We start from the raw sequence: 11959 nt of genomic DNA on the forward strand, positions 1-11959 counted from the left end.
CTGTAAGACAGCAATTATGCTGAGTCAGGCTTGATTTTTTGTAATATTTTCCTGTTGAATCAATAAATCAAATCAAATCAAATAATAATTCAAATTAAACCGTCAACAATAAAGTGTTTGTTCATCTTGTTTTTATCGCCCATCAAAGGCGAAAGGCATTAACGTTTTTGCTCTTGCCTGCCTGTGTTTGTTAGCAAAATATCTCACAAATCACTATGTGGATTTACACAAACAGATTTMTGATTGAAGCCAATCTGGTTCAAAATGGCCGCCACAACAAAACAATTAGAGCAAACACAAAAATGACAACAAAGCAGCCAATTTAACAGATATTGAGCTGTGGTAGTAGCTGAGACTGAACCCTGCATGCTCTGAGTGCTAACCGATCACGCAGAACATTGGATTCACGTTAGTTTATGGATTTAATTTTGACTTTTGTATTTCAGATTTTTATCTTGAGCACGGATGATATTCAGCCTTAAACATGACGGGTACTCAAATTTCCTCCTTTCATTCTCTGCACAAAAACRTCTCTCCTTGGATAATGTTTGACGACGTACCCGGTTCGACCCACATTCCTGAAACCAGCAACACGTTTCAACAATTTCATGCTTCAGCTGATAATTGAGTATGAAACACAGGAAGGAAGAACAAACTCGGCTTTTAGGGTCAAAGATACAAAAATCACTCATCAAACTGAGAAGTTTTCTGAAGATGTTTAAAACTGTCAAAGCAGATTTCACAAACTTATCTTCATAATTTTCATATTTGTTAATCAAATAATGTCTCTTCAAGGTTGACCAAATATTCAGCTTGTTGGGGACACTTTAGCTGAGTATTTTGGTTGTTGCAGCTTTTATACTTTTTGATTTTATTTAGAGTTTTTTTCTCACAGAAATTCACTGACATTATTTATTCTCTGAAAAAAGGTGCTTTTGAAATTTATTAGCATCAGATTAAGAAAGTGTTGTCATTTTTAAGTTTTGCACATTTTAGCTCTTAACTATTTTTCTGCTGGTTTTAGCTTTCAGCTACCATAATAGCTTTCAGCTAATGTAAGGTTATAGTTATTTGTTTGATTGGTTTAGCTGTTGGCTGTTGTTTTGTTTATTTTAGTTTTTCTTATGTTGGTTTTAGCTGTCAGTTACTATCCTGATTTCTTTATTTTTTTTATTATTGTTTTTGCTACTAGTAACTTTATGCCACTGTTTTGCTCATTTTAGCTTTAAGCTATTTTTATCTGTTGGCTTTAACTTGCTGCTATTCTTATAATTTTAGCTTTCATCTACTGTTAGTGTTCAGCTTTGTTTATTTGAGCTTTTATGCTGGTTTTCTAGATTTAAGCTATTTTGAAAATTTTAGCTTTCAGCTATAGTTTTGCTACTTTTTAGTGTTTTGTTCTGATCATTTTAACTTTATTAGTCTAGTTTTATTCTCTTCATTGAACTCTGTTCTTCACAACAAACGTTCACATTTTCCCAGTTAATTCATTAATAATTGATCATATATTTTATATTCTGTGGTATTTTAGTCAGCTCAGTCTATTTTCTTTATAGAATTTCACTTTTTAGAAAAAAAACTTTGYTGTTGGTGACGCCACTGTGTGAAGAGAAAGTTAATTAAAAAGCATCATAAAAGGCTCATTAATATCAGAAAAGATCTGAAATTAAACGTGGAAATTATTTACAATTTAGTTAAAATATTTTATAGAGACAGAATAGTTGATTTTTTTTAAGTAAAACAAATAAAAACTTCCGATTTGTTCATATAAAATCATGAAAATGTCAGTTTTATTTGTTCTAAGTGGCTGAAATCCACCTGAACTTCTCGAACATTAAACTGAAAGCGAAGCCCGGTCGTGCTTCTGAAAGCAGGTTTTTCTTTTGTGCTGAACACAAAGCAGGAACTGATCTGACAAAGAGTTTGTTTGGATTCTGTGCGGATCATAAACGGGCCTTTATGAGCTTCAGAAACGTAACAAAGTGTCTTTTATGAGGCTTGAAGGAAGCAGAGTCTGGTCACTTTTATCATCCAGCACCTATGCAAATACAGACCCAGTGTCCTCCTACAGAAACTCRTCAGACTCCCATCTGAGTCATGTGACCTCAGCACCTGGACCATGAAGTACAAAGAGTTCTGGTTCTGTGTCGCAGCAGGACTCACATCAGAGGAAAATATGTGCCTGTTAGCAAAATATCTCATGACCTACTGGACACTTTTTAATGAAACTTTCAGGAAACGGTCTCTGGATGAACGCTTAAAACTGATCACCTTTTGAGGCCGACCTGATTCAAGATGGCCGCCACAGCCAACCTATTGTTTGTAGTTTGTTCAGGGTGACACGTTGAGGTAATATTTGTTGTGGTGGTAGCTGAGGGTCATTTACAACAAACACTCTGAGGGCTACTTTTTTTTAACAGTCGTTTCTTAAAATTTTAATCGTTGTGCTCGACTCCGTTAGGAAAATGTCTTCAAAAGTCATTTTTGTTGCCTTTCAGTGTAAATGTTTCTGCAGAACCCACTCAGCTGAGCTGCACTTTCATGTCCCAGATGACAGAGATAAAAATACACATATTTTCTGTGGTGTTTGACTTAGTCGTGACCTTTGAGACAAAACGTCCTGTTGACACAAAGGAGGCCCCTCCGCTGGGCTTTTTAATAAGTTACCGTGTGTTCTGCGAGCCCGCCAGCAAAGTTTCGCTCAACTGTTAGAAGCTCAGAGTCTGGCGGAGACGCCGAGGCCCGAGCGGCCTGCGCTCTGGAGCAGACTCTCGGGTTTCGTCTCCTGGGACGGCTGACCCGGAACAGAAACGCTGAGGGAGTTGATGAAGGAGCAGTTTTTCTTTGTCTGGTCTTTATAATAACGCTTTCGTAACTTATCTGTAATTCTGAGTACGGCCTGGTTTGTTTATGGGATTTTCTGGGAAATCAAAAGGAAGCTGTTTTGCTTTTTTGTTTAATGGCATCAAAGTCCATCAGATTATCATCTTTATGGCTAATCCCGTGATAACCCAGGATGAGGATGAGCTTTACTTTCACTTGTGAGGTTTTCTTTCWTTTTTTTTTCATTTAAAATCGAGAAAAAGTTATTTAGGTAAAGTTTACATTGATCATTTTAAAACCAAAACCTTCTTTTAATTTGCATTAAAGTGAAAAAAAAGGACAATACTCACATTGTGAAAATTTTATTTTTTTCATGCTGTGTTTGCTGGAATAGTCTTTAAATATTTAGTGCACGAATTCTTTAAAACAGTGGTCCTCAAAAGCGGAGGCTGAGGGCCTAAACTTTTACAAAAATGTTGCAAAATGTTGTAAGGCTATTGCTATAAATAGGAAAAGTATTTTTCATGTCATTCTGTTCATATTAATTCACGTTTTTTTTTTAGCAACGTTTGAGTTAATTTATCAGAAGCTTAAATGTTTACTCTAAAATAAACATCTTACAATAAACTGGAAATGTTTGTTTTTGTCAAATTTTGATTAATTTATCTGACTAGTTTTTTGTGTTATGTAATGAGATGATTTGGCTTATTTGAGGTTTTGATGACCTAAATTACTGATAAAGCTGAGTTTACTAAGTTTATATCCAGTGACATAAAACATTTGTTCTTTAAATATCTTTTTTTATGCTGTCTCACCTCAGGTTTGATGATTAGTTTGAAGAAGATTCTCTCAGAAGTGAAAGTGTCCCACCATGCTCCTTGTCCTTCTGTGCTGCTCCTCTGCCTCTTGTCCTCAGGTGATCGAGCACAGGTGCAGCATCTCTCTCCCTCCTGCCTTGTCCCTCTGTCCTCCACCTCTGCACACACCCTTCTCAAACACACACCTTAAAGCCCGCCCAGCTGGAGTGTTGCAACCCCTGAGTGCTCGCTGCACAGAAGATAACTCGCACCAAACTGCAAACAAAACATTTTATCTGTCTCACTTCAAAAGTGTGAGAGTTTCTTTTTTTTTTTCTTTTCTTTTTTGCAGAATGAGGCTCTGAAGTGTCCAGTTTCGGGGTGACTGTAAGGTGGAACGTGAGGCTGAGAGGGATCTGGAGCTGTTTTGCATGGCTTTGTGTAAAATCACAGACAGTGGATAGATGCTTTACTCGCATTCAAATCTTCTGAATTCAGGCCGCCTGTCTGAGACACAGTCACTGCTGCAGGGATTTAAACATTTCTGCCCTACATTTAATTCACAACATGCAGAAAAACTTGTGTCAAAATAAATTGTTTAATTAGAAAATGGAAACAATATCGGTTATCTATGTTTTATATATATTTCTACTTTTATTTCTTATTTCAACAGTTTTGGTCCTCCATACAATCTTAGCTATTTCAAATTGTAGCACTTCAGCATTATATTGTCAATTAAAACACACTTGTAAATACAATACATGGGCTGTAATTAGCCACACAAATATTTTACGTTACAACATTTTAAGTGTAACTACTAATACATATTAAAGCCTACACCTATGAGGTAATAAGGCATTTATTTAAAAAAATAATATATAATTTATCATACTGATAAATAATCCTATGATAAACTGAACTGAAAACTGCACAAAATGTTTCCCTCTAGCGGTAAATTTAAGTTACTGCAACAGATCTGTTGCTGAAATTTACCCAATCAGCTGTGAGTTTTAGTAAAGTCGAACGTGATTGGTCATTTCTTTAGGTGTGTTAATATTCTCTCGTTTTATTGGTTCAACTATACTGAACGTGTCAAAAACAGCTAAATCCGATGGTGACTGTAATAAATCAGAAAATAAACATAACAAATCAATGAAACGGTGAAACATTGGAAGCGTTAACGGGTTTAAAAGGGCGGAGGAATAATGGAGGTGAGCTGAAACATTTTCGCTAACTAATATTAGCCTGGAAGCTAACATCTGCTAGCTTCACTAACTGACTCAAAGTCCGATTTAGCTGGAAAAAAAGCTGATCTTTTAGAGCTCACGGTGAAATCTCTGTCGCTTGTGTGGAGTTTTTATGTTTATTTGTCCTATAATAAGCTGTTAAAGTTGTTACTTTTTCCTTTATGATACTAAAACTAAGAAACTAAGTGAAAAAATATTTCTAAATGCAATTTCTCTTTAACAGAATATTCAAAATCTTCCCATCGACATACAGACCAGCAAGCTTTTAGGTGAGGAAAAGTACAAATAATGCAGTATGGCTGTTTTTTTTTTTTTCCTGTGTCCTGTTATTGTTGCAGACTAATTTCAGAGGGTGATGGGAAAGTTTGGAATTTGTCGTTTGTTTTTTACAGGTCTTTTTAAATGTATTAAATAAAACATAAAAATATATATATATATTTGCATTTTGTGTGTGTTTGCAGACTGGCTGCTGGATCGACGGCACTGTAATATAAAATGGCAGAGTGCCATAAAAACAATCAGAGAGAAGATCAACGCAGCCATCCAGGACATGCCAGAAAACGAGGAGATCAAGCAGCTTCTCTCCGGCTCCTGTAGGTGAAGAACACCTGGACTCTCTACTCTCTCACAGTTCTTTCATACGGTGCTCCAGATGTCGAAAACATGTTTTAATACATTTTGTTTTATGTTTCCACTCACAGACATTCACTACTTTCACTGCCGGAGGATCGTGGAGATTCTGAGGGGAACCGAGGCTTCGTCGAAGAACATCTTTGGCAGATATTCGTCTCARAGAATGAAGGTGAACGGATTCAGACAGACTGCCGCACCTCGTCTTTTTTCACCTCGTGATAATCTGTCAGAATTTACAGCTTCAGCCTGTTTTTTGTTCTCACAGGACTGGCAGGAGATCGTGTCACTTTATGAAGCAGATAATGTTTATTTGGGTGAGTATTACAAATATGAGAGAATAACTCACAACTCTTATGTGTTTATAATCACAACCATGGTTCTTCTTTTTAGGTAACGTTTAAATTATAGATTCTGATTCTGAATTTGTCTTTTCTGTGTTGGCGTGTCCCAGCGGAGGTGGCCAGCTTGCTGTTTCGTAACGTGAGCTACGAAGGTCCAGCTCTGAGGAAGCAGCTCGCCAAAGCTCAGCAGCTCCAGCAGGAGCTCAGCAGGCGGGAGGTGGAGTGTCAGAGTTCAGCAGCCGAGCTGAGGGAGCGCTACTACGACGCCTGCAAACAGTACGGGATCACGGTGAGTCTGAGGCACAAACCGTACGCTGCGGGATCGAGAATGACATATTTAAAAACCAGTGGCGTCATGTTTTTTTTTTTTTTTTCTTCAAAGGGTGAAAATGTTCCACGAGAGCTGCAAGCCCTGGTGAAGGAGTTACCAGATGTCCTGGAGAAGGTCGGGAAGGACGCTGCATGGTTGGAGGAGCAGATTCAGCTTTATGCTGCTTTCACAAACTTTGTCTGTGACTGGTGAGTTCATCATCATCATCATCATCATCATCATATATTGCAATGATTTCCAACCAAAGTTACGTGAGTAAGTGTGTAAAAAAGTTAATAAAATTAGGACTGACATTTGTAGGGCCCTATGATTTCCGCAATGTGGAAATTGCAGATGGAATTATGGAAGTAACACAAAATGGAATCCATTATAAAACATGGAATCTCACGGAAGTTACTCATTTGCGTGAGTTTCTGACGTATTTTGGACGCTGCTGCTTCCTGCACCTGCCATTACCTGGTTTCTTTATTTAATTACTTATTCACTTTCGAGGCAACGTTTTTATCTTTATGTTTAATTTGAGTTGAAAAGAATCAAATCCTTGATAACTAAACGTTCTAGGGGGTTAAATAAATAAGTTTCATTTAATAATCAGTTGTTTTACATTATACTTTTGGAGAATCATCATTACATTTAGCATAATCCATATACCTCAATATACAAAATGTGCAATAATGTCATTTGACTTCCTTCTACTTGAGTTTCACGTTTACAACCGACTCTCATTGTGCTTTTTATTGTTTTTCTATTGTTTTATATATGTAGGTATATGCATATATATATATTGTCATGTATTGGGATGTTGCGTGGGCTTACGTGATGACGTGACGGGAGGAGGACGTTAAGAAAAGGTGTTTTACTTTCTTCTACCACATTCACAACTGATTCTTATTGTGCTTTTTATTGTTGTATATATGTAGGTATATGCATATATACATGTGTATACANATATATATATATAGGCATATTTTAGCAAATTTTATCCTGTTACTCTTTATTCTTTTCTATTTTTTTAATGTGTAATTGCAGTACTGTGGGAGTGGCTCTAATCTCGTTATGCACGCATGTAATGACAATAAAGGCATTCTGTTCTATTTTATTCTATTCTATTCTATCATATTTGACTGAGGGGGTACTAGTTTTATGATAAAATGGCTCAGGGAGTACACAAGTCTAAAAAAGTTGGGAACCACTGATATACTGTCTTCTTACTGCTGAGTGCACAAAAACATAAGATGCATTATTTTAGGGAATGCATATTTATCTAGTTTCTCTACTTTCAAAATGCTTCGTGTGGCTGAAAAATGTATCTGGATAGAAGCGTTTCATATCCGTCTATCAATAATTCTTGATCCCTTTTTTTGTTTTACCTATTTGAAATAAGGACCAGGAGTAAAAAGGATGATTAATTCTGCCAAACTGGTGACGTGACCTTTCCTCTTTTATCCACAATTTCCTCGCGAGCTGTTATCATTTTCTCCTTTCACTCCACGTCGTTCCTTTCTTATTTTATTATTAAGCAGTTCTGAGGCAAAACATGAAACTACCACTGCAGGTTGCTGCTAGCTTCTAAAAGAGTGAGCAAGTTGATGCCACCAACATTATTTAGCTGTGCTGTGAGAGGTCGAGCAGCTAAAGCCTTTCCTCTGCCTACATCCCCCAGAATGCCGTGCAGTTCTGCATCAGAGTTCAGTGAAATCATCATTCTGTTGGACAAATTTTCTGTTAAACTTGATCGTGTGTTTCGCGATATTTATCGTTATTGATTTATTGGCCAACCCTAATGCTTCACCCTATGAGCAGGCTTCTTTTACTGCTTTTAATTCTATAAATTCAGCACATTTCATTGTTATTTAAACACATTACAACAAGCACAATGAAAGCTTTAAAGAAACTAGTTCGTCGATGACTTAATGTTCCACTGTTTAAATAAAGGTAAAATCTCCCTTTTTTATTTTGTCAGTTTTATTTCATGTCATGAATTTTAAAACCATGTCAGTTACTTTAATCTAGCAGAAAGCATGTTAGTTTAGCTGGATTGTTTGATTTGTGTTTTAACTCAGAGTTCAGTTGTCTTTTTTTTTTTTTCCTTCACACATTCTGGCATTAAAACGTCAAAGCGTTTCATAGCCTATCAAATATTTTCCTGTGAGCACAACAAAACTGATTTAATAGAAACCGTGCTGAATTGATGGACTCACATGTCTGTAGGTCTGAACCAGTCCTGCCGGTGCTGACGTTTGTCCAGAAGAKGGGGAACGTAACCTTTTACGAGTGGAGAACGGGGAAAGTCCCGATGGTTGTGGAACGCCCGGCCGTGGAGGACACGCCTCCTGAAGCTGTGACCCAAGACGCGGTTGGTTTCATCGATAAAATTAAAATCAATAAACTGAAACTAAGAGAAAATGCATGAAGAAGCAGAGATGCTAACATTGTGATGTAGCTAAAACAGTTTATTTTTATGTTTTAACTTGACAACTTTATCACATTTTTCTTCTGCTGCTGCTTATTTTAGGTGTTTKTTTATGCCAACGTGAAAAGAACTGTTTTTTGATTGATTGTCTCAAAAATGGAGTTAAAAATGTTTAAATCTTATTTCTTTTAAGAACTTTAGAAAAGTCGAGAACCCAGCTTTTTATAGTTCCCTTTTCCTGTTTCACATTATTTTTTCTGTCACGTGTTGATCGAAGCAAACAGAGCAGCAGGTTTTTAATATCGTTACAGAAACAAAGGTCACCGCTTCTGCTTTATAGTCAGACCGATGTTTTTCTTGACGATCAGAGAAACATCGATCCGGACGTGACCGTTGAGTTAAACAGTTAAAGCCTCCTTGCTCAGTCTGGGTCGGCTGTCGAAGATTTTTATTTTTCAAAATAAAACCCAGGTGATTTAAAGGGGATTTTCTTTACTGGTTTGCTCTCATTTAACCAGATTTTGTTCCAAACTATTCAACAAATGGCACCAACTTTTTCTAAATGATGAAATTGTTTCAGATCGACTGGGGCGACTTCGGGAAGGGAGCAGAGGATGTGGGCGTGAACGCCGGTGTCGCGGTTGAGGATGGAATAGATTGGGGTGTCAGTCTGGAGCCGCCACCTGGGGTAAGAACAGACCTGCGTGTTGATTTAGGACTTGATTAATCACCACATAATGATTAATTAGTCACTTTCTGATTGTTTAGTAAAAAAAATAAAAGAAAGATAAAACTTCTTGCTGTCTCCTTCATCAGGACGCCGATGCAGGCGGCATTGATTGGGGCGACGGTGACGCAGCTCCAGTAGAAATTGAAATTGTAGATGCAGGCACCCAATGTAAGATTAKTGTTGTTTTTAATTTCTCATCATGATTTTAGACAAACTGTGCTCAGGTGAAGACGTTTCGTGTTTATGGTTCAGGTCCTGAGGGTGTAGCGAGGGGGGAGGACGCTCTGAGTTTACTGGAAAWCTCTCAGTCACGCAGCCAGTTCATTGATGAGCTCATGGAGGTAAAAACTGCACCCATCTATTGTCAAATGACTGAAATTATAAACCACATAAATATTTMCATGTCCTGATGTGTATCGGTGAGAATCAACAGGTTTATTGATAAAAACAAACAAATTTTACTCCTAAATAAACAGATGAAAAAACGYTRTTGTCTGTCACARGTTGTAGCAGAAAATTAAGGTTATTTAGGTYCATGATAGAGGCTCAGACACATTAAAATACATAAACTTCAGCCCTTCTGTGTATATTTTAGGACATACTCAAAAATGTCCTGAGACCTTAAAGTACCCGTGACATCATTTTTTTCCCTAATAATAATGAATACATATTTGGAAAGAAAGCATTGATAAAATATTGCAAAAAAAAATCAAGCTGTTGCGATGAATAGTTGTTAAGATATTTGCATGTGAAGTAACAGGAAGTGATGTCAAAGGGGAATGTCTGCATGTGAATAGAGCAGTGATACAACAACTAACACAGACTGTAGAGAAGAATCTGGTGTTTCTTTAGATTATTTCGAGTCTTTATCAGAGAGATGAAGAGCAGAGTTCAAATAATATTGTTTCAATTAAAAATATAGTTAATTTTCTTCAAGAGTTCTCCTTTGATGTCACTTCCTGTTTCACTTTGGCTGAGCCAAGCTCAAAAGAAACTATGCCAKTTATGTGACAAAATGTGTGAAATGATGTGGTTTTCAATCAAATGTGATGATTTTTTTGTCTATGGTCTAAGGATGTTTTAAAATGTACACCATAGAGCCCCCCTGCCCCCCACATACCACATAAAATCATACAATCATAAAATACCTCAAGACCTACCGACTCGTAAAACCATATACTGAGTTTTTAGGTATTTTGTGATTGTTTGRTTTTATAACCATTTGCAAATCTACATCTCTTTTTTTAATTTAACACCTGCCACCTTTTGTGCTGGTTCCAGCTGGAGGCGTTCCTCACGCAGCGCATCAGCGAGATGGGAGAGGAGGGGGACGTGGTGGCCATGAGCCAGTTCCAGCTGGCCCCCTCCATCATCCAGAACCAAACCCGTGAACACGTGAGGGACATGCTGTCCCAGGTGCAGGACCTCCTGGGCCGGCTCACCTCGCTCCGGATGCAGCACCTGTTCATGATCCAGGCCTCCCCGAGGTCCGGCCTGAGTGTCAACTCCACCTTTAAATCTGCTGTGTTACTTTGACGTATAACAAGTTTCTGTGTTGTTATTTGGATGAATTGTGTGTTTAGGTATGTGGAGCGYGTGTCAGAGATGCTGAGGCAGAAGCTGAAGCAGGCAGATATTCTGGTGCTGAAAGCTGCCGCGATGGCTGAGAGGAGGCAGGAAACCTTACAGGAGCACTCCAGGCTGGAGCCTCATGTCAACCTGCTGGCAGGACGCACCCGGGAACTCCAGAAACTGGTACCAGATCAGATTACGTTTCATTTATGTTCTAGGATCGGCGCGGTACTTTCCAGGGTCGGCAGGGGGGTGTTTGGTTTGGCTGCAGAAAGAATAAAAACCGAAACAGAAAATAAAAACTCCCTGTCRCAAGATGGGGTTTTAAATAAAAGTAAAAACATTCATAGCACACCTTTAAGCCTGTCAGGAACAATGGTTTGTTKTTGTCTGTTGTGACTGTTTTGTTTATTTTTGCAGATCGAAGCCGACATTTCAAAGAGATACCACAGCCGACCAGTCAACCTGATGGGGGTTAATATTTAGTGTACTCTGCAGAYGTACGCAAAAATATTTTGTTATAATCCACAAAGTCAAATAAAAATAGTATTTAATTTCAACTTGAGTGGTTTTGTAAACTGCAGCTCAATTAAAGACTTATAAAATAAAAAAATGCCATTTACTAAGTGACTTTTGAAAGAATTCTTCATTTAAATAAACAGTATATATTTAATGTATGTAGCAAATGATGTTGAACGATATGTTTACATGTGTAGTAACTGCAGACTGTTTGACCTGTTAACCTTTGAAAGAATTAAATTTTTGATAAGGAAGTTTTGTTTTAGCATCACTAACTTCATGTTTCAATGTTTTGGTCTGTTTTTTTATGTTAACTTAAACATAAATCAAATATTTTCATAATTYATTTGCAAAAACAACTTGCTAATAGTTAGTAATTAGTAGATGCATTTGATTTGATTTGAATGTCCTGATGCATCTCAGTAATCCAGGTAAAAAATCAAAAAAAAAAAAGTATAGGTCTTCTGGACGGGTTCTTCTCTAATGAAACGTTTCGTCTCTCCTCAAAGAGACTTCTTCAGTCTGAGAGTTTCAGGCAAAATTCAGGCTTTTA

General features: G+C 37.4%; 2 protein-coding genes across 2 annotated transcripts in view; one reads left to right on the forward strand and one right to left on the reverse strand.

Annotated features, from left to right (window-relative positions):
- prr15lb (proline rich 15 like b) overlaps positions 1–3829 on the reverse strand; it is an 8774-nt gene extending 4945 nt beyond the window's left edge. The window contains exon 1 of the mRNA XM_014014743.1: positions 3639–3829. The gene's annotated coding sequence lies outside the window, so the exon portion shown is untranslated. The remainder of the gene's footprint in view (positions 1–3638) is intronic.
- Positions 3830–4720: 891 nt separating this feature from the next.
- cdk5rap3 (CDK5 regulatory subunit associated protein 3) lies at positions 4721–11513 on the forward strand. The gene is made up of 14 exons (XM_014014742.1): positions 4721–4831; positions 5091–5136; positions 5329–5460; positions 5569–5669; positions 5766–5814; positions 5952–6130; positions 6224–6360; positions 8384–8528; positions 9166–9273; positions 9402–9483; positions 9568–9656; positions 10597–10802; positions 10899–11070; positions 11308–11513. The coding sequence occupies exons 1-14, from the start codon at positions 4826–4828 to the stop codon at positions 11371–11373; spliced, it is 1518 nt and encodes a 505-aa protein (XP_013870196.1). The 5' UTR covers positions 4721–4825; the 3' UTR covers positions 11374–11513.
- The last annotated feature ends 446 nt before the right edge of the window (positions 11514–11959 follow it).

This window comes from Austrofundulus limnaeus, unplaced genomic scaffold, assembly GCF_001266775.1.
Source record: "Austrofundulus limnaeus strain Quisiro unplaced genomic scaffold, Austrofundulus_limnaeus-1.0 Scaffold119, whole genome shotgun sequence".
Classification (NCBI taxonomy): domain Eukaryota; kingdom Metazoa; phylum Chordata; class Actinopteri; order Cyprinodontiformes; family Rivulidae; genus Austrofundulus; species Austrofundulus limnaeus.